At 42.1% G+C, this 26,573-nt stretch overlaps 2 protein-coding genes across 2 annotated transcripts; both read right to left on the reverse strand.

Annotated features, from left to right (window-relative positions):
* Positions 1 to 1,612: 1,612 nt before the first annotated feature.
* PDCD2 (programmed cell death 2) lies at positions 1,613 to 6,560 on the reverse strand. The gene is given in 8 exon segments (XM_066178737.1): positions 1,613 to 2,224; positions 2,740 to 2,856; positions 4,072 to 4,187; positions 5,185 to 5,361; positions 5,722 to 5,973; positions 6,053 to 6,371; positions 6,373 to 6,501; positions 6,504 to 6,560. Coding segments are annotated over 8 exon segments (1,332 nt in total). The 3' UTR covers positions 1,613 to 2,059.
* GNPAT (glyceronephosphate O-acyltransferase) lies at positions 6,558 to 26,572 on the reverse strand. The gene is given in 17 exon segments (XM_066178736.1): positions 6,558 to 7,253; positions 7,558 to 7,619; positions 8,572 to 8,665; positions 8,759 to 8,858; positions 9,771 to 9,911; positions 11,690 to 11,769; positions 12,152 to 12,397; positions 14,643 to 14,866; positions 15,542 to 15,672; positions 15,763 to 15,914; positions 16,510 to 16,585; positions 17,074 to 17,201; positions 19,452 to 19,581; positions 20,444 to 20,620; positions 22,823 to 23,014; positions 26,335 to 26,545; positions 26,547 to 26,572. Coding segments are annotated over 17 exon segments (2,214 nt in total). The 3' UTR covers positions 6,558 to 7,209.
* Between the last annotated feature and the right edge of the window lies 1 nt (position 26,573).

A 26,573-nucleotide genomic window follows, 5' to 3' on the forward strand; every position in this document is an offset into this window, starting at 1 on the left:
CACTGCTATAAGTGACATGTTGGTTTGAGAGAATCTTAGCAGTGCTCTGGCTTGCATACCAGCAGTCACATCCTTGGCAGTGTCTACCTTGAATATTTCCAATATGTTAAAGCAAAAGAGGTGACTGGTTAAAGAAGCTTGTGTTTGAGTATGTGTTGCCTTATGTTCAACAGATGGGATTTAGGCAAGTCTTAAATAGCTGCACTTGACTGAATTGAAACAACAGATCCCTGCTTAGCTTCTAGAATTTCTTTAAATTACTACATTTGTATTTTACCAGCTGTGACAGCCTCACTATATTAGTGTTCCTGTAAAATGTCAAAGCCCTTCCAACTGGAGTCAATATGTACATAACCTTCCATCTGAACCATGCTTGAAGCCTAATGGGCTGAGAACTAAAAATAAACTTTTCTTCAGTAAATTTCCAGTAATAGTAACCTGGCTATGACTTACACATTATTTCAAACAGCTTTTATCTGAAACTAACCTAAATGTACACACTGGTCTCATTACTAAGTTGGTGTTTCATTCCAGACAAAATTTAAATTTTGGCTGGCTTTGATACTGCTTCCATTTGCAAATCCTGAGTGACCTTAATCTTCAGTCTTCTCTCTGCACCAGTGTCTGCAGGTGTTTTAATGACTGGTTTCATGGATTTTACCAGAAAGATGCTGTTTAATAATGTGGCTGTGCAGGATATACTCAAACCCTGCGTTGTCTTCAGGGCTGCGCCACTCTGTGCTGTGAGGTCATGAATGTTCCTGAGGGCTCTTGACTATAATGGTATGGCTGTCCGTGCTTTTGCAGGGCCTGAACTATTACCAACTTATGTGCAAAACTCTTCAGAAAGCTTGGAGCCCTAAGAAGCCATGGGATGGTTTTCAACAACATCAGTCAAGCTGTACTACAGTGACTTGAGACAGTTTGCTCTTTCACAACATGGACCAGGGCTTAAAACTACCCTGCTAGAAATTAAGTTCTGTGATAACAAAACCACTTCCATGTACAGCATTCTCTGCCTGCTTATTTGAGTACTATCAACATCTAAATGATTTCAAAAACCCCACAGTGGGCCCCCCAGAGTCACAGTTTAGCAGCCATGAATGGTTGGAGCAGGATAAGGGAATATGTAACTGAAGTCAGTTCTATACAGAAAACACATACAAAAGCCTTCTTTCCAAATACAGCCATAGCCATAGGAGTAGTTAAGCAACTACCACAGTAATGCTTCAGTATGATGGTTTCACTTTTCTCTTGCCTCAGCTAAATGGCAATCATATAGTGGAAGAATTCCTTCAGAGGACACTTATTTTCAAACTTCACCAATGATGGCAGCCTTAGGGTACAATTCAGCCTGAAAATCTGCTGCTACAGGCAGTGTGTAAAAAGACAAATGTGTTCTGGTAGGGCTGACTGTTTAAACTGCTTCTGCACCAGATAACTGAGATAAAACTACTTCTGCATGGAGCTAATAGTTTTAAGTCAGATAAAGCACTTAATTTTTGTGCATTTTATCTCCAATAACCACTCAATCACAACATGCAATAAACTCCCAAGTTAGGTTTAGTGTACCTGTTGAGAAAGGGAAACAGATTTAAGTTCCACAGCAAAAGGCTATGCAGCTTTGTCTTAGCTGACTCCTGTACAGCTCTTCAACATAAGCACTCAAGTGGGTTTACAGTAGTCTGCTTTTCTTTGAATGAATGTTAATTTTTGAGCAGCCCAATGGAAATCCTGACAGACACCAATCTTTTAAGTTTTTGAAGTTCCATTACCAACAAAAGATAATTTCACCAATCCAGAAGTTTTTCATCTTTATTAAACAAACTTTCAGAAGTGAGATTTGAAATGAAGCTTTCTGAATGAACGCGTCTGGCTTCATTACCAGGTTGAAGTAAAAGCTCTTCTGGAGCACAAGAGAGGCTGTCAAGGTCTAGTTACAGCAGTTTTATCACTGTTACAAAATGCACAGTTATCAGTGACTTCAGTTCAACTACCTGTTTGCATAGTGCAGAGATGCAGTGAAACAAATCAAATATTCCTATTGGATGACTCAACTTCATAAAGCAGAGCCCATGGAATAGTCTTGTTTCCATATGAATTCTTCCAGGTACTCGTTTCTGCCACCGCAGCTGTCAGCACAAGTGTACACCACCAGCGTTCCCCAGTCAATGCTCTCTCCAAGGCTGTCAACCTGAAGGTGATTCAGGAGCTGTGGCATAACCTTCAAGGAAAACCAAAAGGTTCAGAGGCAGGCCACAGACTTCTCCCCTCTCCCCACTTCTCCTCCTAAGGAACAGTCCTGCATTTGGTGTAAGAATTTATATTCTCTTACACCAAAATCCCAGCTGAAGCTACTATGTACCGGCAGCTCAAATAAAATAAATTTGGAATTCTAGTTAAGTTTTATTTGACCTTTTAAGACTTCCCTGATCCGTGAGCCTCCCACCATTTGGTAGTAACTATGTTTTGCCTTTGCGTAACGTTGAGTGTGTTCACCGTACATACACCTCTAGCATTCAAAATTCTGCAGCTGAATACTTCCAGCCAAACTTACTTATAATGCACATCATGAAGTGAAAAAGCACTTACAAGCGTAAATAAAGGCTCTGTACAATCATTTAGTGCAGTTAGTTTGTTGCAACTTCACCCTTACTCCAATCACAAGCTAACACCTATACAATTATATCCTGAGTCTGAAATACATTACCTGTATTATTTTTAAATGAGCTTACATACCTGGAATTCAAATATCCTTTTGGCACCACATACACAGTTTGGGATATCTTTTGCTTCAGGCCTATTTTCACCTGACACCCAGAGTGGACCTTCTCCTCCTCTGCAGTATCTAACAATCTGAAATACAGCACAAGTTTAAATTCTCATGACTGTCCTTTCATCTTGGTATAAAACTGGTGTTTAGTGACACAAAGCAAGCTGTAGATGGAGCAGAAAAAGAGAGTTTCTCTGAAGTAGTAACCATGGCAAAATATCATTTCCAAATAGAGCATTCTAAATGAGACAGGCTCCTTGTGTGAGTTTTCTTATCTATGTAAATCATGCAGGTATTCCTAATGCATTTTTTCAGTGATCCAGGGATAATCCGATGTGATTTATATTTCCCTAATCAAGGAACTTGGAAATGCAGGGTTGCGTATGTTACAGTTTTGAGACAGGAATACAATCCAGACCTTTCTATCTGCAGTTCTGCATCTAAATACAAGCACACTATCCTAATGTTCAAGAAGGTATTTTCAGACATATCCTTTGTTTTTCTGTTACTAGCAAATGAGGCATTATCAGCAAAAGGACACTTGGAGGGATGAGTCAGTACAGAAACGGTCAGAGAGAGTGAGAAACATACCTAAAGCAGAGGAGGGAACAGACTCAAAGTCTCCTACTTTCTGTGTGTGCCTTAACTCCTCAGCCAACCAGGCAAAACATGGGAGAGAATTTCTTCTCCATTCACCATTTTGAATGGATTTAGGCCTGTGTCTTCTCTGCATGAAACCAGGGACCATGGTTTTGTTTGACAATGTACCTTTCTAGCCTTTTGCAGTAATAAGAAATAGCATGGGGGGGGTGGTGGGGGGGAAGATTTCTGTTTTAAATAGTGGAGATTTAAAGTCATCACTAATGCCTTCAACCTTAAAAAAAGCCAAGCCATCCCTCCAATGCAGCTGGTGAGAGTGACAGAGCTCTTCTCTGCAGTTTCTGTTCTGCTGAGAAGGAAGCCAACAGGCCACAGGCTGGGGAACAGTGCAGTGGTGCCCCATGTCCTTTGGTTAGAACCATGTCACAGGATGGTGGCTCCTTCCACACTGTGGGTGACTCAGCATCCTCATGCCATTTCATCCTGACCAGTGGCTGTTTAAGATGGATGAGCAGGTGCTTAACTCTTACTTCAGCAAGAATTAAGTTCAGCACATAAGGAAGATGAGTGTGTGGGTGAAGTGTGTGGAGGATGAGGAGGCATTCCCTTTTCTAACTAGGTACAAAAGTGAAATGTTGCAGGTGCAGCAGGATGCTGTGTCAGAACTGCTACAATCAAAGGCTGCCCCATCTTCTGACCTGCTCTGGTTCAGCTGCTACTTGTTTTTTAAACATTTGGAAGATCTTTTCTTCTTCAGTCTCATGTTTTGCCATTGCTTCCAATGTCTCTTCATCTAAGGACTGAAATGCTTCATCTAAGCAAGAGAAAAGAACAATAAAAGTTACAGGCTAATGCAAGACACTAAAAATTAAAAACAATATTAGCACGTGTAAATTCAATCTAAGATTTTTTTTCTTTTCATGGCATGTTAGATTCAGTCACACACAGGTCAATTTACTAGTTTTTGCTGCATTTTAAACACAGATGTCACTACTGGAATACTGGAAAGGGCAGGAGTTAATCTACCAAAGTTTATGGCTCCCAGCAGGTATCACTGAGACTATGCAACCTTCAGGATACGACATTTGAAAAAGGCCCCGCATGCTGCGCATGTGCCACACTTCCGTTTTTAGCACTGAAGAGTGTACCTGTTACACTCCAACAACCGTATCAACTGGGGGCACTAAACACTCTTGAGACAGCTTTGGATCACAGCAAGGGACCACCAGGAACTCAGCATCCTTCCTGGAACCACCACAAACTCCCCACCCTGTGTGTGTTCAAAGCCAGTGTGGTCGCAGCAAACACATAGTGAATTTAGAGGGACAGAGATGGTGGAGCCTGCACTTCAACTGCTTCATTCCAAGTCAGTTAAAATATCCTCCAAGCAGTTTCCTGCTAGCACAGAGAAGGCAATTTTACTTTCCATAAATTAAGACAAATTGAACAAAGTCAAGTCAACACAATATAATGATCTCCTGATTCCAACAGCATCCAGCAGCAGCTACTCGGAGTCCTGTCCTCCTCGAGTTGTTCCTTGCCTATTGGAAGCACACAGGGACACAGTGTAACTCTCATCTATCTGCAGCAACAGCTGCTTCAACAGCTCCGGGGGTCCCAGCTTAGTAAGTCTCTCCCTTAAAAGCAACTTACATTATGGGACGTCTACAACAAACTAGCATGGCAAGTGATCGCACATTTAGCCTTCTTTCACCAGTAGTTTACAAGGAACGCTTAAAAATCACAGTATTTGATATTTTAAAGATGTGATAACAGGCATCACTGGGAAGAACTACAGGCAGCATTCTGACCTGCAATGCCTGCAGCTCCAAGTTCCTCTTGTTCTTTCACATCCTTTGATGTATCTTCAGCTCTTTGCTCATTGTCAGCGCTGTCAGCAGGAAATTCTGGTTCCTCAGGTTCTATCAAAATTTCATATTCTGGAAAAAGGAATTCGTTATGCTTTGGAACTGCATCTGCCGAGTCATCTAGAAAACAGAAGACAAATACCACTTCACAACGTCATCTCATATTTCACGTCCTTCTCCCCGAAAGCTACACAGCAAACTACATAGCAGAAACACTGCATGAGTAAGAAAGATTTACACCACTGCTAAACCTGACCTGAAGGTAAGGAATACTGTTACATTAAGGTCAGTGGAAAGCTGCGACATGCATCCTGTTGCTTTGAACCTCTGTAAATCCAAGTGGCGTGCAAAGCAGACCAAGCAGTGCTAGCGGCAGCGTTTAACAATTCAAAAGCTGCAGCTCGGTGCGGTATAAACCTCAGGCTGGCACGCGTGTCGAGCTGCCCCCGTTCCAGAGGTCCCCGATGGCCGCGGACCCACCTCCGGCGGCGTGCTGCCCGCAGGAGCGGCGGTGCCCGCTCCGCCAGTCCAGCGCCTGGTGCTCGGGCCCGCAGTAGGCGGCGCGGCGGCAGCGCCCGCAGCAGCGCGGCCCGAGACAACCGCAGACGCGGCAAAGCGCGGCGCCGCTGCCCAGCCGCCTCGGGGGCGCGGGGGCCGGGCCCGGGGGCGGCTCCTCGGGGGGCGGCTCCTCGGGGTACGTGTCGTTCCGCCGCGGCAGCTGGTTCCGGAACACTGCGGGCGAGACGCGCCGGTCAGCGGGGCGGCGGCCGGCGGCGCTCCCCCCGTCCCTCCCTGCGTCCCCGCGCCTCACCGCGGAAGGGCCCGCCCGGGCCGGCCAGGCGGTAGCAGGCGGGGCCGCGGCAGGCGAACACGAAGAGGGTGCGGTGGAAGGCGTCGGGGCGGCCGGGCAGCGGCGCGTACAGCTGGAGCAGGAAGGCGCAGGGCTGCTGGCAGCGGCCGCAGCGCAGAGCGGCGGGACCCGGCAGCCCGGCCTCGCCCAGCCACGCCGGCCGCCCCCCGACCTTGCTGGGGAAGTGGGCGCTGCGCAGCCGCCAGGCGCCGCCCGGGCCCGCCGCCGCCGCCGCGAAGCCCAGCTCCACGCCGGGAGCCATGCTGCTTCCCGTCGGCCGCCGGGCTGCGAGAGGGGCGGGCGATGCCCCGGCCCCGCCCGGGCCGGCCCCGGCTCGGCCCCGCTTCTGTAACGCGGCTGCGGGAGACGACTGGGAAAAAAAGCCTTGGACGACGAGGGCAGAGCTCTGCGCCGCCTCAACGGAGAGCGCAGACAGCGGTGAGACGGGGGGAAGAGAAGACAGACACATTATCGACGGTGTTTTAATTCAATGTTTAAATATAACATTCATTAAGTAATTAAAATAATGCCAAGCTGCCTTAAAAAAAAAAAAAAAAAAAAAAAACCGAAAAAAACCAACAAAACCAACCCAAACACAAAATACAAAAACATAAACCCAACACATTTATCAGTTCTGGTTATTGCCCAAGGTTTGATTTGTGCTCTTCATTCATGAGGGCCTTGCCTTGCATTTAGCAAGCCAGCAACATTTTTTTCTAAATATTAATTTTAATAGCAAGTTTTTAATTCCCGGTTACATTTTCACATTCATGAAATATCAGAAACCAATCACATTTCTTGTTACAAGTCTAGAAAAATGTATTTAGACAGCCATTGCTGTGCACATCTCTTTAAATATTTATTTGTAAAAGAGACAATGTTTAATTTGTTTTAAAAAACAAAACATGGTGAGGATGTACATACACCTCTAAGCCCCTCAGCAGCAATTCCTAAGTGGCAATGGAGAGTTGTCCAGCTGAGGAAGCACTTCTGTGCCTCCCATGCTTGCAGGCTGGCTGGGTAAGAGAGGACCTTGTCTGTTCCTATCCCTGCTCCAGCAGGGCAGTGGTCCGTGTTCTCAGCAGGAGCTTACATCCACTCACAGCAACAGAGACCTTTTAGAGTCGTGCAGCCACAGGTTTCTGTACAGGTATCCGAGCATCTAACACAAAAAAAAAATCCACACAAAATACTTCTGATCAACATGCTGTAAACACCTTGCCAATAAACTACTTCTTACATTACTGCCCTCAGCCACTGGGTTGCACAGTATATGAAATAAAGAAGGGAGATTCGAAGTGTAGCTAATGACACCAGGAAAAGTATTTAAAAAATATTACTAAGATTTTTATGCAGTTAAATCTATGGAACTACTAGAGGAAAAGCACTACATCTAACATATGTGCATTGTCCAGAGTAATTTATAACTTGAGAAGCTCTCTTCAAATTAATTAGAGAACACTTACCAAACATGTCCAGGATTTTACTAACAGCCTCTTGATTTACATTGTAAGTGAATCCATTTGGCCTACAATTACAAAAAAAAAAAAAGTTTATTCAACAATTATTTATTATTCCAGTGATTTCTACACAAATAATCTGAATTAAAACATTTTCATAATTAATAATTTTTTCATCCTACCAGCATACATATCAAATTTAAGAACATGTCAGACTTCTACTCACGAACAGTCATGGTTTCTTTATCTTTTCTTTTGTTCACAGTCCCCAAATCCTGTTGCACTCAATTTATTCCTTTTACTTGAAAGGGGAATTTAGCTATGGACATCTATCTTAACCTATTCATTTCATGAAGAGAGGCATAAGGAAATAGCTCAGGTCATCAGCTGCCAACTGTGTTCTGTGAAACACTCCAGACACTGCAGGGACAGGTTGTATTGGGGACTCCCATGGTCATACTTTAAAACACAGTAAGAAGCACCAAAATGCAAATTCGTTTCATAACAGAATAATGCAGAATACAGCAACAGGGGGGGTTTAATCCTAGGCCTATAAACCATGAACTGTGTAAAAATACTCAAATGATTAAGCTTTCACTTAAATTGCTTTGAGATGAGTTCAGTGCTGAAGTCCCCCAAAACTAGCAGTATTACTGATTATTGCTTACATTGCCTGACAAGGCTTACAGTAGCACACAGTATTACAAATAAGCAGTCCTGTTCTTTTCTTATCAGAGCATTGGGAGGAAAGTTGAAAACCAAAAGGTAAAGGGAAGCAGAAGCAGCCTACTAGTGAGTTAATGAATTTTGTTGTTAGGTCCCACAGGAGTCTTTCCACTATGAGGGTGTGCCACTTCCACATCTTGTACAGAAAGGAATTCCTGGGTCTCCTCCATGACTCCAGTAAATCCAGTCAAACTCTGGTGCTCAGGCAGTTGGGGTTCTGCTGTTCTACTAGGAGCTCAGACATTAAGAAATGCCACTAAGATTTCTATACACCAGAAGTCCAACATTACTTACGTTTTCTTCTTTTTCACTGCACCCAGTTGCACAAGAGCAGATAAGGCATTTTTCTGCATGTCAGAAGACAGCGCTTCATAACACTGTGTACTCCCTATGGAGAAGGTAGAAACACAATTAAAATTTTTGTATTTTTCAATTAACAGGCTACTCTTGTAAAATCATATTGCATAACAGCTATACACACCCTTCTCGAGAAGCTGAAAAACAAAGTTGCGGACTCCGGGTATAAACTGCTTCTCAGTAAATGCTTCTTTCACTTCCTTTGAGAGGTATCTGAAAATTAACTAAATTTTCCAGAAAATGAGCATTCCTTTCTTTTAGATTGTCAGCTTGTAATGAATTATAAACAGACATGTCCTTGTAAGCAAGTAATACTATTCCACTTTGAAAAGCATAGGAGAGGAACTCAAAAGGTACCATTGCATAGGGCATCTGAAAGTGCCTATTTATTACTGTTTTACAGGTAAGAGAATCCCAAAATTAAAGTAAGACTCAGTATTTCTGTAATAGCAACCTTAGTCATTAATTTTAAATTCTTGTTCTTATAACCAAAGCCAGTTTAATTTTTTAAAGCAGTATCTGTTCTGAAGATGAGAAAAGATGGGCACACCAGTACAGTTCCACTCACCTCACACATCAGATCACTAACTAGATCCCACTATGTTAAACATTTACAGTCTCACCAATCTTGTACTGACCTAACTGAGATTTTAGCCTTCTGGGTCTGTCTGCATTGCTTACTATAGGAATGTAAATGTTTAATCTTATTAAGACCTTGGAAAAACCAGAAGAATTTAAAGAGCTATGGATGGAATTAATGATTCCCATAAAAGCTATCAGATAGGAGATGCAAACTTATTTCCACACCTGGCAGGACAGCCCACATAAAATGAATTAAGAAAGAGCTCTTCATAAAAAAGAACAATAAACCTGGTAGCAGCATACTCCCTATGAATCTTATAAACCCACAATGAGCCATCACGTTACACAGTAGTTACTGCTTTTGTAAATTGGACAATTTACTGAGCCAAAAGCTAAAATTGGGATCCTTGGGGGAGGCTGGTGGTTAAGATTTATTACTGCCATTTCTTAACTCTTGCATTTGTCAGCCTATTTACACAGAAGTATCACAGTTCTCTTACTTTCCCTAAAAAACACAGGAAAAAAAAGAGATCATTTTCTGAAGGACAACATACCTGATAACCTTCCACAAAAGGTCTGAACATAGCTGACAAGAAAGACACTGTACCACTTCCTTTGTCAGTAGGGTAAATCTCCTGTTGAGTCGTTTGAATGGCATCACATTTTGTGAGTAGAAAACATCCTTCCTCAAAATCCTGGGTGAGAAATGCATAACTAAAATTCTAACATTTACAGAAGTGCAGCCACCATTTCCCAAAAAATCAACAACAGAAACCACAACAGGGCACCACTTTAATTTCTGAACTCAGTTCTCAAAAGACTTAAACCAAAATTTTCCTGTCTCCCAAAAATACCCTTATATAAAGGCAGTGGGAACATGTTCTTAAACAGAACAGTTCCTCAATGCACAACAGGCCTGGGCACAAATAAAGTGGCCACGGCTGCTATTGCAACAGCCAGCCTGAGCTCCCTCAGGATTGTGTCAAAACAGGGTCAGGTTGTCCAGTTTAGGGTTTTTTCCTGTGGGTGTTTTTTTATTTATTTATCTATTTTAAAACTAAGGGTTTGGCTTTATCTCACATCCACCGTTCTCAGTATATGATTACACAGATCACTGACCTGCCCTCTACCAACCAGAAAACAAAGTGGTCAAAAAGTTACAAAGTATGGAGATGTCAAGGACAAAACCATTTTACTGCCAATATGGGCAAAGGGGGACAGATATCACAAAGGGATGGGACAAGGATGTGACAGACACGTGAATGAATAAAGGGGTGGGTGGGTGGGTGGGTGAGTGAGTGAGTGAGTGAGTGAGTGGGTAAAAGATCCCTCAGCATCACAGCAACTCTTTCATCTGACTCCAGAAAAGTCAGTCATAGCCAGCCACTTTCCTGCTCCAAGCTACTTTCTGCTATTTCAAAAAAGCTGCAAGAGGCAGCAATTGCTAACAAATAAAACTTAACAGAACAGTGCCAATCTGCCTTTTAAAAAGGCCCAATTCTCATCAATATAAAAATCGATGAGATTTTAATACATTTGCAAGTCTTGAACATTCTTGTGAAAATTATACTTATCTCTTTTTTAATGCAGGAAAGATCGTAGTTACCACCATCATATATTTGTCCTTAGCACTGATAAAGATCACATGTAATCAGTTTAAAATCCAAACAAAAACTACACATACCAATTTCTATTGGATGTGAGGCTTAACTAATTTTTTTTAACTGATAAACTTGTTTTTACCTGCATTTCGAGCAGGCGGGACCAGAGCCAGCTCAGACCCAGCAGGTTTGTGTACAAACTGACAGAGCAAGTCTTGCAGAGCGCCAAGGGCTGCCTGCAATTTTCCCAGCTTGCCTGTATCCAGCTGTGCTAGGGGTGCACACAGGCACACTGAGCCCTGGAATAAGGCAGTGTGCAGGAACAATACTGGCTTTGTCTGACTGATGGCTGTATGGGGCAGGAGGTAAAATGAGGGGAAATTCTTTCCAAGCAAAAAAGGATGCAAGTGAAGCTTCCATAAGACTCTAAGAGGGAAACTATTATGCCATTAGGAAAGCTCTCACTTCAAAAACCTCCACAGGCTGTACCCCTGACGGCATTTCCACTTCATTGAAATGACTGCTTTAACATATACTTTCAGATCTGTGCTGGAAGACTGGTAGCTTTATGCAAAAAAGCCAAACTTGTGCTCCAGTTCCTTTTAATAGATCAGAATTGGGCAATTTCATAATTTTTAGGTTTTTTAACCTAAAATGGGGAAAAAAATTGCATCAGCAACCTTGTGGATTCAGACAATATTTTGCAACTAACATAATGACCCCCTTTTAAGTTCTCCCTCCCATTTGCAGATCAAGGTGACATCCCTGTAGGTGTTTTTCCACAAAGCACTTGTTTGGCAAAGCCCTGGAATCAGATGCTATTTTAGTAGGTTGCATTACTATCAGTATTTTTGTATAAAGGATGTTTTTACCTTCAATGAAATGCCAGGAAAGAAGATAAACTCATCAGAAAAAACATCTCTTAAGAAGCTGAAGCAGCTATAGACTTCCTCTGAAAAAAATATTGCAAATGCAAGTGAAGAAAGGGTATTGAAGAGAGTATCTACTTCAAATAAAATATGGACTTGACATTTAAGGGATACATACAATGGCAGAAATCACAATAGAATAGCAAGTACTCAAAGCACAGAAAAGGAAAGAGGGGGCTTGTAGCTTCTCAGAACAAGCATTAAATGCCACAATCAAATCCCACAAAAGGATCAAAGGGTAAATAAACCAAAAAAAGGCAAGCAAAATATCCCCATGCCCTCCCAACACATCCCAAGTATAACAGTCTCGGATAGCTCCCACTAGCAGTCCCAGGCACATGGTGCTCATCTCCCAGCTGAGGGCACAAGGAGCAGAGGCAGCAGCTCCTCAGAGGCCCAGAGTACCTTTTCTGAAGCTGGGTGCCATGTGCAGGGCGACGGCCAGCAGGCCGGGGCGCACGCAGACGTTCAGCAGCTGGTTCCTGTACGTGGCGCACATCAGCACGGCCAGCGCATGCCGGAAGACCATCTCCCCCACGGCTCCGTCCTCCACTCCCTTGTCATTCAGCACCACGTGGCCGTCGGCAAGGCGAGCGATGTTGGAATGCAGGGCGAGGCCGGACAGCACGGCTTTTTTGGCACACAGGTTATCTAGGAGGAAAATGCAACACTCAGGAAGTTGCAAAAGGGAAACGGCCTAAAATGCATCAGTGTTTCAGGCACTACACCAAACATTCAGTGAGAGAGATGTTCCAATATAATCCATGCCAGGAACTGGCAAACTAGGCATGGCATGACACGGAGAGAACAAATTTCAAATATTTCTATAATTAAAACACTTCGAGTTCTTCCACTTACTAACAATTACAAATTGTAATTATTCCTTTGTCTCTGGAACAAGTATTCTGAGCTTCCAAATAGAAAAAGGATAGATCTCTTTGATGGATACACTCATTAGTAAGGAAATGGGGACTACACTTCTGCTTAAGCATTTCCAACACTACAAGTTTTCAAACAGACATACAAGTCTTTTTATAAACTTTTTCATCAACTCTCATATGCAAACAAAGCCTCATCCCAAATTAAATTTATAAAAATTCTTAATATAAATATTGTTACATAACATACCAACTCAATGAGAAACATTCCTGCATCAGATTGGAATCAATTTGACAAGCAAGCAATAAAAACTTCATATTGAACACTGAAATATACTTTATGTGTTCACAGCACAAGCATATCAAACCAATATAGTCTCTGACAGAAAAAACCCATCATATTTCTTTCGTTTAATACAGACTTCATGTAGAGTCTCCTTGCATCTTATTTACTCCTTCAACCTACTTTGTTCCAGCTTTGCTAAAGCTCACAAGTTTCTCAATACAACAGGAAGCAGAATTCTGTGCAAGTAATTTTACATTTCCTGTTTTGAATATAAAATTCTGCAAATATTCTGCCTGCAGCAACCAACCAGTACGACAAAGGCAGAAATAACCAGCTGTTTGGAGACTGAAGAATGGAGAGGGTACATGTAGTTGCTGGCATCAGCAAATTGGCCTTTAAAATGTATTTCTGCTTTCAAACTGCCAATCCAACCCAAAACAAACCCAGTTTCTATGCAACTGATGCCTTGAGCACAGCCAGCACACTCCAACAAAATCCACACAGCTGTTGTCATTTCTCCATTTCATTACCATGCCTATTTGCTATGCCCTGACTACATCACAACTCTACTAAAGCAAATGCTTACTCACTGTTGCTAAGAAAATAAACAAAATAAATAAGCAAACTTGAATATGAAATGTTTTTCAGTTCACTGTGTAGTAAGACTCTAAATATTATTTAATATTGCCATGAAATTCTTGCTTTTACCAGTCTGGCTGAAGCAGACCTTGCCTGCATTCCCTGTAGCGTCGATCCCTGAAATAAGTAATTTTTTTCCCAGAGGTGACAGAGTTCCTTTATACCAGTAGCCTGTTCCTATTTCTTTACTGTAGTAGTGAGAGGGATCCTTGATTATACACAGGACTACAAAAGCAAAGATCCTTGGTTTAAGTCTACCTACAGCTGAAAGGTAAATGTACTTGTATTGCACAATGCTGTTCTTTGCTAGCTTGACCACTTACATCCTGAGGCTGCAAAATTGCCTGTGTCACTCTGGCAATTCACAGAGAGAAGTTTCAAACAGAAACTTTGAAAGCACAATCAACCTTTCAGCAGCCAAGAGATACATATACATTATACATATACACACACACACACACACACACATATATATATATAATATTTTTTATATATATATATATATATATATATATATATATATATAGGGATGTGTGAATAAGTATATTAATAAAACCACCAAAGAAACCTTCCCTTCAAAAGTCGTCAATCATTTCTGGAGATAAAGTGAAATAAAAATAATCAGACAACTGAGAGTTTTGAGTTCCTCCACCCATCTGTTTCTGCTAGCTGCACCAGTAACAACTTATACTCTAGTCAGTGTAAGTGATGTTGGTGTAGGAAATGTAGCATTACAAGGAGTTAACTGGTGCAGATCAGGCAACAGCCTGTGACTTATACAGAGTTCAGAAAGACACACACTACACAAACCGTACTACTCTAATAAAGTATCTTATAATTTTCCCTCTCATGCCACACTTCATGATACAACAGTAAAATATCTGTTCTGTTTCCACCTAACTGTTTTTCAAAGTATTATCTTTGACAGGTTAAATCAAAGCCTGTCAGGTTTCAGCATGATTTTCCGCATATTCTAAATCAAATTATAACTCTAAGAATTCTGTGAAGCTGTTACCATACATTGCTTCCATAGAAATATAATTTATCTTTAATAAGCAACAAGATGAACAGAAATAACACTTTGTCTGTATACCAGGCCATTCAATGAATCCTCCAAAAGCCTGTGTTAAGCCTTTAAGCCACAGAGTCTTTTCTATTAGAAGTTCAAATTCCATGGCTGGCAAATTCTGGAGCAGGACAGCAGCAACTAGCACCCACGGGCTCAAAACCATGTTTTCTATCTGCAGGAGCTCCATCTTATACGCTACGTCACTGACAAATTCTTGGATATCCTCCGATGGCTTTTGGGGAAGATGCCTGAAAAAGACCAATGCCATTTAAGGTGAAGAGCTCAAACAGTCAAATATAAATCACCCCCCTTTATTTCTTCCATATTGCTCCCAATTTCATAAGTTCACAGCAGGGTGATTCTATGTGCTACGTAAAACAGAAGTATAGAGCAAAGCATCAGTAGCTACATGACAGTACCTGAAGCACAGACCTCTGTACTGATGCTGTACATTTGCTGTCTTCAAACACAATTCAAAGCAGCATGTTTTACAGAAAAAAAATTGCACAAGCAACACAATCCAGTCAACACTACAGCTCCCTGACACATAGTCACTTAACAGCTTACAAGAAGTGAGAGAAGTGGAAGAATAATGCAAGAAGTGAGAGAAAAGTGAAAATTTTAAGTGGCAGAAGCACCACATTCTCAGAAAACAGAGTTTTGCCTGGTTCATGCACCACCATTAAATTTTCAAGTGGCCTCTTCTCAATACTGGGAAAGCCACAAGTAACAACTCATTTCAGAAATACCAAGTCACAAGCACAATAAGCCTCTGCTCAGACCAAACAGGTTCAGCAGTCTGAACAGTCAGATGGAAGGAGGTGAGACAAGATGAAAACGAGGTACAAGAGAACATCTTAGTCCACGTAGGTGTAGATTTAACAAATGATTTTCCTGTGCATACTCCTGGGAAGATGTGTTACCTGGGAACCAAATTGTATGGGCACCGATTGATCCTCCCAGATGCCAAGGTTCTAAGGGACACTGGCTGGCCAACGTAGATATGTATGGTACCAAAATTGTCACTGAGGATTCTCCTGGCTTTTAACAACCCCTAGGAAAACAGGAAGAGGAAATTTTAAATTCTGGTGCTACAGGGTGTGTATACATCCACTTATGTTTTGTTCTCAAGGAATTTACATACAGATGTAGATTCTTTGGGCTTTGGGACTCCTAGGAGTTCATATGCATAGAGAGATTCTTCTAATATCCTCTCATAGCTGATACTGATGGGAACAAGGTATGTGTCAAAGACTTCACGTTTGAAAAAGGGTTCCATCACAATGCTGAGAAGACCTGCCAATTGGGAAAAAAACCCAAACATTAATCACCTGTCTCTTTCAAAGAGGGAAAAGCAATTGCAATTTAACTTTGAAAAGGATATTTTTGCACTTTAGAAACTGCTAATAGGTGTGCACTGTGGCTGTTCTCTCTTCAAGCAAGCAGAAGCAAAAGACATTGTCCAAGCCTTAAAACAGAGAATAAATGAAAGCAACAGTCTTGCACAGCTATTTGTGCTCTTTTCAGCAGCACTGCTCTGTGCTTGCACAGCATCTTCCTTCTAAAGATTCCCCATTACTTTTACAGTTACAACTACAATATTTCTCTGCTGTCCAGGGGATGCCTATTGTCTAGGAAGAAAAGGGTGAAGAGTTATTGAATTTAGTACACAATGGGGCAAAGGGAGCAAAAGCAGTCGAGTGCAAGTGAAATGTATTGCTGTTCTTTGTATGGCCTTGGAACCCAGCCATGGTGTTTTCCATACTCTGACAGACTTCCCCAGTTTCCCTCTACTTTAACATCCCTTTCAATCCAAAGAACTTACAAAGCACATAAGCCACTTACGAAAACACTAATAATATTAGAAGTTCCAAATCTTAAATAAACATACCAAATTTTGGAGTCAGAGTCTTGGCAGTACGGCTTCTAGTCCCCTCAAGGAAAAATTCAATCGGGGCATAGCCACTCTTCAAAAGTAAACAAACAAACAATCAAAAAGCTACTCAGAAAAAACATTTCTTCTTTATTGACCACAAATAGTCTTAATTTGAAGTACTTACTTCAAATGTAAGTAAGTTGCTTTTTTAATGAAAGACACACATATATAACTTCAGTTATCTGTAAGCCAACATTCATCCATTGTATTTGCCACTCCATATAGTTTAATTAAAAAAATATAAATATATAATTTATAAAAATATCATGTCTGTCATGAGATATGGGCACACAATCCAAAGCAACTGATGAGCATTAATTTGTTTATCCCTTATTGAACTGTGTACTAATAAGAGAGTGCACAGATGGTCTTCACCTACAGCAAATCTGAGGTAAAAAGCACTTAATCAGATCACCATGAAGACTTTCAATCACACAGCCATGACAGCCTGCACATCTCACAAGAACTGTTCCAACAGAGCACATCTTAAGTATACATTTTGAGAGTTCAGCAATTTACCCTTAGCATGGTTTTTACATATTCAGCAAACACTGCCCAGTAGAGTCTGTTCCCACCGAAGGAACGTCGCATAAAAAAGGCACCTGCCCTTCGTAGCAGCTCACCAACTATTTTCATTCCTAGGAAATCTAAAAAACAATCAAAGAAAAAAATAAAACCACACACACACAATTTATTGATTAATATCAGCCAGCAGAATCAACCACAAAATTTCTAGCACGCTGAATACCAGAATACAAAAGATCTCTTTCGAGGATTCCATTGTTGCCAACACCATTTATTTGCTTTCAAATCGTCTAGCAAGACTTATATAGAAAAGAAAGGCATATTATGCTTCCCATTTTTTTTAAGCTGAATTCACTTAGAGCAATTTATTTTCATAATTTAGATGGCCAGAGTTCATAATAAAGACTAAACTTCTGAAGTACAGTCTCACTCATCTTTAGAAAAAAGCAGTTCCTACTGAATGTATCCCAGAAGACACAGAAATTAGGCAGCCAATTAAACTATATTAGATCATCTATGATCCTGACTCATCATTTTGGGGGATATACACCAAACTAGCTAAAATTATTTTATAGTTTTTCAGTTTTAAGTAATGAATAGTCAATACTTAATTTATCAAAAGCAGGAAAAAACATTTAATGTTAACAAAATTCTTATGGAAGCATTTGAAACAAGTCCACACATCAGCTGGCAATGTGCCACTCCAACCTCCTTGCCACCTCAATCCATGAAACACTGGAGAACAGAAATTCATTCACTCAGTCAAATAAACGCACACTTCTAGTTGCTACACTGACAATGACCGCCCTGAAGACGTCACAAGTGTCAGAAATGTCATCCCAGCAACAGCTATGTTTCACATGAACATTATATACGAATTCTATATATATGAACATTCTATATGAATTCAGATTCCTGCTAAGGTACTATATGAGGATGTACTAGAGAGTTACTGGCAACTGTTCACCTTCCTTTAGCTAATCCCCACAGATCTATCTGTATGCTTGAAGCCATGAGATAGCTAACAAAGCAAAGGCACATACCACCTATATCAGGAGAGTCTCTCCACACAGCACAAGTGCTGCTCTGACAGTGACAAACCGTCAAAGTTTGTGGTTTGTAAACCACATCGTGTGAACCTCTGACATGATATGCAGTTATGAAATACAACTACAACCATAAAGAACTGTATTTTCTCCAGAGGAATTTAAAATAATACACACGTGCAGGCAGTATCAAGCTACAAGCCCCTAATTCTTTAGAACTTTGACCCTGAAGCACCCAAAGCATTCAAAAAATGTTAATCATTAAAAAAATCCTTGTAAGCTAAACTAATAGAATCTTAAAATACTATTTTGAGGTCCAAAACTCAAAAATACTCTAATCCAAGTCAACAAAAGATTACACCAATACCTCTAACAGCATGTGAGCAGATTCTGAACAATACACAACAGGCTAACTGCAAGACCTTGATCAAGGCAGTTGTGAAACATTGACTTGTGAATCTAACCTGCATCACCCAGATGCAGCAAACTCGAAGACCAGGAAAGTCTCATCCTCCACAGTAAGCACATTCTTCCAGCTTCTATTTGTCTTCCTAACTTCTTGATTGGAAAAGCAGACTGCAGTAAAGCAGTAGGTTCCAAGATCTCTGCTAGCTTACCTGTGCATATTACAGTGCTGCACCAGACCTGAGGTGGTTTTCTGCCTTAGAAGACCTGTTTGATATATGTGACTTCCAAGATCAGGTTACTAAGTTAAGTGCTGACAGCATCCACATTATCAAAAAGCACATTAACAAGGAAGACATTTACTGTTCAAGCCCGCAAAAATTGTTTCCCACAAACATACTGACTTCATCTGCTTTACAACTAAGTATGCCCAAAATCCTGATCACTTCCCTGCCAGCTCTGCTCTCAGCATGTCAAAAAGTTCTGCCAAGACTTGAAAGGAATCAGTCACATCAGAAACAAGCATGTGGTGTCTGGTACTTCATATCTGGCTGCTGTGACTGCACTTTAAACTGTATGAAGTATCACAAAAAGTTCTGCATCCACAGTAGCCCCTGGGCAAGTTTTTGCCTGTTACCAGGCTATGAAAGCAAATAGAAGTATTCTTCACAATCCTTATCTTTGCCCCAGCCTCAGGTTGACAGATGGGGTACTTCTTGGCAAACTTGGTATGAAAAAAATTCACCTTTGACAAGACTCAGCACCAATGAGAAGCTTTCAGACACTGTAAGCACCTGACCCAAGGACGATTTAACAAGATATACTTGGAGCAGAAGTAAACACAACTAACTATAGTTGCAGCTACCAGAGAATGCTACCAATTCTCTGAATGCTGAAAACATTCTTTAAAAACATACTTGCCTATTCCTGCAGCAATGACAGGCAAGGCCAAGTCATACGTGTAGAGCAGATACGACAGCATCAAAAAGTCTACGTAGCTTCGGTGGCTGGGCAGCAGCACCACGGGATGCTCCTGAATGGCGTGCTGCAACTGAAAAAGAACAGTGCAAACAACATTGTCCCAATATTTACTGACTGTTGAAATTTGCAAATATAGACCCGCATAGGGCTTAAGGCAAACAAAACCCCATTGGCTTGAGGGTTGTTTCTCTGTCCACACAATGGATACCGCTTTCAGCACAGAAGCCTCAGGAAATTCGAAGCATTTTTTTCCAGAGCAGCAACCTGAGGCTCACAAGCATCAGAGGACTCAAAAACTAGGGGCACCTCATCATGTGACAGTCTAATTCTAATTCCTTTTGATGGGAATGGGAAACGAAATAGGGAATGTCAAGACTGACATTACTGACTTCTAGGGAATGCACTGCACCCTCCAGAACAGCAATATCCTGAAATGAAATAGGGGGACAACGGTTCCTGGAAACTGAGGAAAACCTAAAGTATCTCCTGCCTCAGGGGTGCACAGTGTTTCATCACTCTGAGTTGTATGAGGGTTTTGCTGAACAGCCGGTCCACTCAGCCATGTAATATTACATCGTGACCCCCAATTCAGCCAAATACATTATTATTTTATAATATCAGAGAGAAAACAGTCTCTCAGCAGCTGATCTAACAGAATCAAAGGCACGTGGCATTCCTTACCATAGGAGGCATTTGGAAAATATACAAAAAATCCTGATAGTTGTTTGCCTCTAAAATACTTATATATCAACTGTCTTTCCTCCCACATTTACTAAGAAATGCACAAATAAACAGAAGTGAGTGCAATCTTTTTTTTTTTTTTTTTTTTTTTTCCAGAGGGTATTTTTCACATTTGTTATTTGATGATTAGAGCTCTTGTCCTAGTGACTGGTCTGAAAACATTTTAACTTTTTCCTCCCATGAGTACTCACTCTCTGCATTCCTTCTTCATTCACACAGACTCTCTGGAAAAGCTGTTTAAATATTTTGCTCAGAGTGAAGGCAAAAAATCTGACAGCTCCTAGTTGCATACGGTGGCCCATCTCATCCAGGATTTCCGTGGCTTCTTCTTGAATAATATCAGGTGATTCTCCCATTTCTTTTGCTAACTAAGGAGAAACAAAACAACAGTGACAAGTTGTTCCCTACTCCTTGCCCATGCACACCATTCTAACATGCCACAGGTGCTATGGGAGAACTACTGCAACAGTCCAGAAGATTTTGTTTTATGTGATAGGCATGGATCTAATCAGACAGAATCTGTTTGGTGCCAACCAACATGACGAAGCCAAGTTAAGGCTGCTCAAAACCAAAATGAGCTTAGATGTCAATGGTGAGGGGAGGGCATACAACAATCCTCCCTTCAAACACACCACACAAATGCTTTCACTTGTAGCATACTCAGAGGAGATTTAAGTTCAAAGAGTATTTCCTACATTAACAGGCTGAAGAAGGCTCTGTGCATTTTTTTTTCAATAGTAAAATGAAGCCGATGTTTGTAGAGACAGTCAAAATGTAAATATTTTAAGTGCCTTTGGGTTAGAGTTTACAAAGAACCTCAGCCCTATCACACTTCCATTTCTTTGTAATGTATTCCTTTGGCAATGGAGAGCTGAATTGCACACAAAGCACTGTCTCTACCAACTGTGCATATCAATGATCTTTCTTCTGTTGCCATACACATTCCCTTTTGAAGTTCCTTGCAATAGACTTAAATAATGGCCATCCCTCCAATTTGATATTTGAGTCTAGAAATATTTGATTGAAAAGTTAAGCCTTTCACTGTTATGAAAGAAGTAAGATGACTTTTACTTAACACAGAGGAGGAAAGGAAAGGAGTGGCAGAAGAAAAAGCCTCCAAAAAAGTACATCTCTGTTTGGAAGCCAGTTCTGCTTCCCTATTATTTCCATTTTGTGACATATGACAAAATCCATCTCCTCCAATCTACCTCCATATACCTTACTAACACATCTATTAGGTCAATTGTGTTTTCCTAAATGCATTACCCATCATCCTAAGTACTTCCACATGTAGTTTAAACTGATTATTTTAGCTGCTTAAAGAAGCCAATAACTGCTTCCACTTAAGCCTGAGAAAATCACTCTTGCTTAGGAAGCCAAAAAATTCTTCTTGTTATTCAGCAGGAAGAGATTCTGTTCTCATTCACCAGCAAAAGGCTTACCATACAGTTCACTTGTGTGATTTAAGGGCAAATCCACTATGAAACTAAGAACTTCCCAAAATCAGAAATCAAAAAACCAGACCAGTCACATATAGCAAGCTAAAACAAACAAATGACCTTAACTTCCCACACTGAACTTTAGTAACCTCAACAATTTGGCACAAGAACAAGTTCTAGTACGCCAGTGTAAAGCTGTGCAAACCCTGCCCAGGCAGGAAGGACCCTAATCGTGGACTGCTGGGCACGGTGCCCAGGACACTCTCAGCTAGAAACTTCCAGTAATCTCTAGTGCAAAGCTGGTAACCAGGCTGCAATGGCAGGCCTGCTAACTCCCTTCAACCACTTGATGACAGCCCAGAAAATAGCCATCAAAACCATTTCCTATTCAAAAAAGCACTTCAGAAGAAAACATCACACAAACAATTTTATTTACAGTAGCCTGTCACTCAGGACTAACCAAAACATCCTATGTATTTCTACACACTTGGAATTATTTTTTATAGATACTGAAATCAGGTACCCTGCTAACTAACACACACACCTATTTCAGGCATTTAAACACAGTGCAAAGTATCAGCCAGCCTAACCATAATATACTTTGTTATAAAGTAGTAGCTGCCCTTCACATTAAAACAAAAACATGGTTACATCTGAAACAGTGTTTCTAATTCTAAGAATTATCTGTGAAATATAACTCTCATTTTAGTGAAAGTAACATTTAGTGGATAAATCCATCATTAACCTACAAAATTCCTACAAGACACCCTCAATGTACAAAAATGTCTGCTAAAAAGGAGAGTGCTAATGTCTTTCACAATGTTGCTCTGTGGTGAGAACAGTGGAGTAGGAGGAGAAAGAAAAAAAAAGATAAAACCTGGATAAATTAACAGCAAAGTGTTGTATATGCAAAATCAAAACACTGTTTCATGAACTTAACAGTTTTAGTGGCAAGTCTGGGTTGTTTTTTTTTTTGTTTCCTGCCAAAATAGAATTATTTATTTACTGGACCATCTTCCAAAGTACAACTATCATTTTAACGAGGTCAGCAACAATCTCTTCTCCCCTGCTGCCACACAAAGCTTGGCTGTGTTCAATCCACCTCACCTTAGACTCATTGTCCAGACTCACCTGCTTGATAACATACTGAACTTGCTCTGACTGGAGAACAGCACTTTTGATAGCGTTTGGCTTGCAAGGTGAAAGTCCCTTGTAGATCACGGGGGTGTAACATTTCATCGCATATCTCAAGTCACTGGACAACCGTCGCTCCTCCAAGATATCCTCAAACTCATCTCTTTTCTTTGAAGTGAGCTCTTTCTGCTAGGAACATACAAATGAAGAATGAGACACTGTCTCAAGCTATTTGGTTACATGCTTGGCTACAGCACCAAAATAATGATATTGCAATAGTTCTGCAACATTTGGGGTTTCTCCTTAGCTTTCAGTAATATCTGTATGCTACACTCTGTGACTGCAGGAACCAATACCACCTGCTTGGAAGACTCATCCAGAAAGAAACTAAAAAGCAAAATTAACGAACACCACCCCTCCAACCAAAAAAACCCCTCTCACTTTAATTCCTTCCAATTGCAAAGATCCCCAAATCACCCTATGCCACGTTACTTAATTCCACCCAACAGGAAGAAGTTGAGAGAAGACATGGACTTTTAAAGCTGAAGTGCTTTGCCTCCAGCCTCTCCATGATTAATGGGTATTAACTAAAAGACCTTTGATTCCAACTCTCACAGCTTCATTAAAACAATGCCATGATTGACATAATAAAAACCTAATCATCAACACACAGAAAATAATCCCTGCTACTTAAAAGTTGCATCTGGGGCCTTGGTGACTCATGGCTTTCAAGAAGCTTGGAGGTAAGGTACATGAAACGGTACCAGGCAGGAACAAATTTAAAAAAATCCACCACCTCACTGTCAGCCACATGACCGCAACATGGTGCACACAAAGGTAAAAAGAGAGCACAGCCCCTGAGTAACCAGTACCACTGCTAAGCAGGAAAAAACCCCAAGACATCAAAAACTAATTGTGGATCCATAGTGCAAAAAAAATCAGAGACACAGCTCTTCCCTTTGAGACAGCAGACCCTTGCGCTGGAGAGAGATGTCTCCTATTACCTCCTGTACCACTACAGTTTGTATGAATGACTCCTCAGTCTTCCCAAGACTGAAATTGTATTAATCTAAACTTCAAAACAGCAGCCACAGCCACCAGATAAGTAAGACAACTGGAGTAAGCCTCTGTGAAACAAAAATATAGAAGTATTAGTTATGACCAAGCATATTTATTGGAAGACACTAAAAATAAAAATGCTTATGTCTCCCTCCACAGTACCACTTGAAGGATAACACTGGCAACCTTTTCATTCATTCTCTTTCTATACATGATCCTTGCAGAACCAATCTGATAATGAAGGATAAAACATGTTTCATGGGCTCTTACAGTGACCTTTTCCGGTGCTGAGCGGAAAGCCTGGCCAGCAAACACACAGGGGAACACCAGCAACAGATAAGCAAAATGCCCAGCAGTGTCAGCTGGGTTTTCAACCTTGGGAGAGGGAGTCGGGTTTCACCGCCAGCCAGGCAGAGCCACATCAGCAACACTATCAGAGCAGCTGACATTAAGTAGAGAGCAAACCTTTAGCTCCTGTCCATTCATCAACACAAGGTAATTTGGAGGAACAAAACAAAAAAACTCAAATCAGGGATATCTCCACTTACGAATGACAAAATATCCTTCAAAGCCTCATCTGTATCAAAAGTCAATTTTGTTTTACCTGAAGACACAAATCCTACTATAACGTTTGCCCTTCTCAAATTCTTTTACCAAACAGGACAGGCAAATTTGGAGACCATCCTTCTACTATAATTGCTTTTAGTAGATTCTATAACTTTTCTTTCTACAACTGCACTTTAGAGAATTACCTCACAGTAACTGCAGAACAAACTCTGCAGGGACTTTAAAAACAATCCCATACAGGTACTAAACCCAGACCTCCATTAACGCAAAACTTTCAGGGGTTTTTGTCCTGTGTGATTTAGCATTACAGCTTTCAACCTCTCTTCTTTCACAGCTTTCGACTGGTTAGTATTTTGCAAGAGCTGAGTAAGCTCTGTTAAGGTGACTGGAAATAGTTTCTATTAGCCATCTGTTGCTGTTGACACCTCCTATCAACCCCCTTGATTAAAAATAAAACAGAAATAAATACCTTACTTTCCATAATGACAAAAAAAGACAGAACAGTAGCAGAAAATACTATTTGGTGCTAAGTATCACCTACTCAGAGCAGTCTGTGACAAGTCATTGCTCAGAAAATCTAAGCAACGTTTATGTCAGTTACAAAAGTTCAAATCCTGCAATCTGCAGCTACATGAAACCCAGACAAAGAAACCCAGCATTCAGCATGGGCATCATCAGCCACATCAGCAGTCACCATGCCGCTACAGCTGTTCCCCAGCACAGCTCTGGTGAGCAGAGTTTTGCAAGGGCCATGGCCCATTGAAAAATCACCTCTCCGCCTCTGCTCTTCGTCTGATGTTTTCAAACTTGATATGCAACTGATTTCTCTCCATGGCAATAGTTATTTTTACGCCCTGTTCTGAAGCAGCACTGAGGAAGCCAAACCACACACTTTATCAAAGACTAAACACTTGTAACTGTGCTTTTACACATTACAGCCAAGCTTTTGTTCCGGCTTCAATTGCCAGCTGGTAGACAACATACTCAGAAAAAAACACTGTTAGAAGCCTGGACATCAGAAAATTTAGTGACATGCACTGTTACTGCGACAGTGGTAAGTATGAAAGCAAAACAGCAGGAGCCTGGAACTCCTCTGCTTCCATATAACTAGGATATGCAATGTAACAATGGTGCTCGCGATGCCCTTGGGATACCAGCATACAGACAAGACACAGAAGAGAAGTTTGGGAATATCTGCCGAAACAAGGAGCTGTTCCTCTCTCTCCCTAGTTCCATCCTCCAAATGCTTGTAGGGAGGTAGGGTTCAGCACCCCAAACCTCCTTGTCTGAGGCTGGCACAGGAGCTACAAGGAACACACAAGGTCAATAAAGTAACTTTCACTATGTAAAAAGGGAAATCCCGCTTCGGCCACTCTATCCCGACGGCAATCTCCCAGAGCTAAGTTCCCCGTGGCTGGCAGGACAGGTCGCTGCGGGGCTGAAGCCCTGCGGAGCGCCCGGTGCCCGGACACCTGCCACCGCCGAGAGCCGTTCCGGGACACTGCCTCCGTAGGGAAGAGACACTTCCCACCTGCCCTGACCCGGCGGGCCTTCCGCAGCAGCTCTGAGGGCAGCGGCGGCGCTCGGGATCGGGAGCTCTGGCTGCCGCGACTGACACGACACACAGTGAAGGAGCGGCCGAGGCAGAGGAGGGCGCGCGGGAAGGCGAACTGCTGAGGGGAAACGTCCGGTCCCGCCGGGGCCCGGCAAAGGCCTCGTCCCTCCGTCCGGAGCGCAGTCCCCGCTTCCCCGGGGACACCAACCGGGGTTAAGGGGTGGAGGGGCAGACTGCGCCGAGCGCCGTCACTCCCCTTCAGAGAAAGCCGCGGCGCGGGTGAGGCGAGCAGCCCCTTCTCCGCGGCACCGCTCCCGCCGCCGCCTACCGAGTACATGGGCGCCCCTCGCCGCGCCCGCCCGCGCGCCGCCGCCGCCGCCGTCGCCATGGTCCTGCGAGCTCCGCCGCGCCGCCCCGCGCCTCGCTCGCCCGCCCTACCCCGCCGCGCTGCCCTGCCGCCCGGCGCCGCCTCCCGCGGCGCCCATGGCCCCGCGCCGCCCCGGCCCGGCTGCCTGGTGCGGTGCAGCGGCGGAGGGCGGGGGGCAGCGCACCATGGGCGGCGCCATG

The sequence above is a fragment of the Chamaea fasciata genome, unplaced genomic scaffold, assembly GCF_029207755.1.
Source record: "Chamaea fasciata isolate MVZ Bird 193981 ecotype frontalis unplaced genomic scaffold, bChaFas1.0.hap1 SCAF_3, whole genome shotgun sequence".
Lineage (NCBI taxonomy): Eukaryota > Metazoa > Chordata > Aves > Passeriformes > Sylviidae > Chamaea > Chamaea fasciata.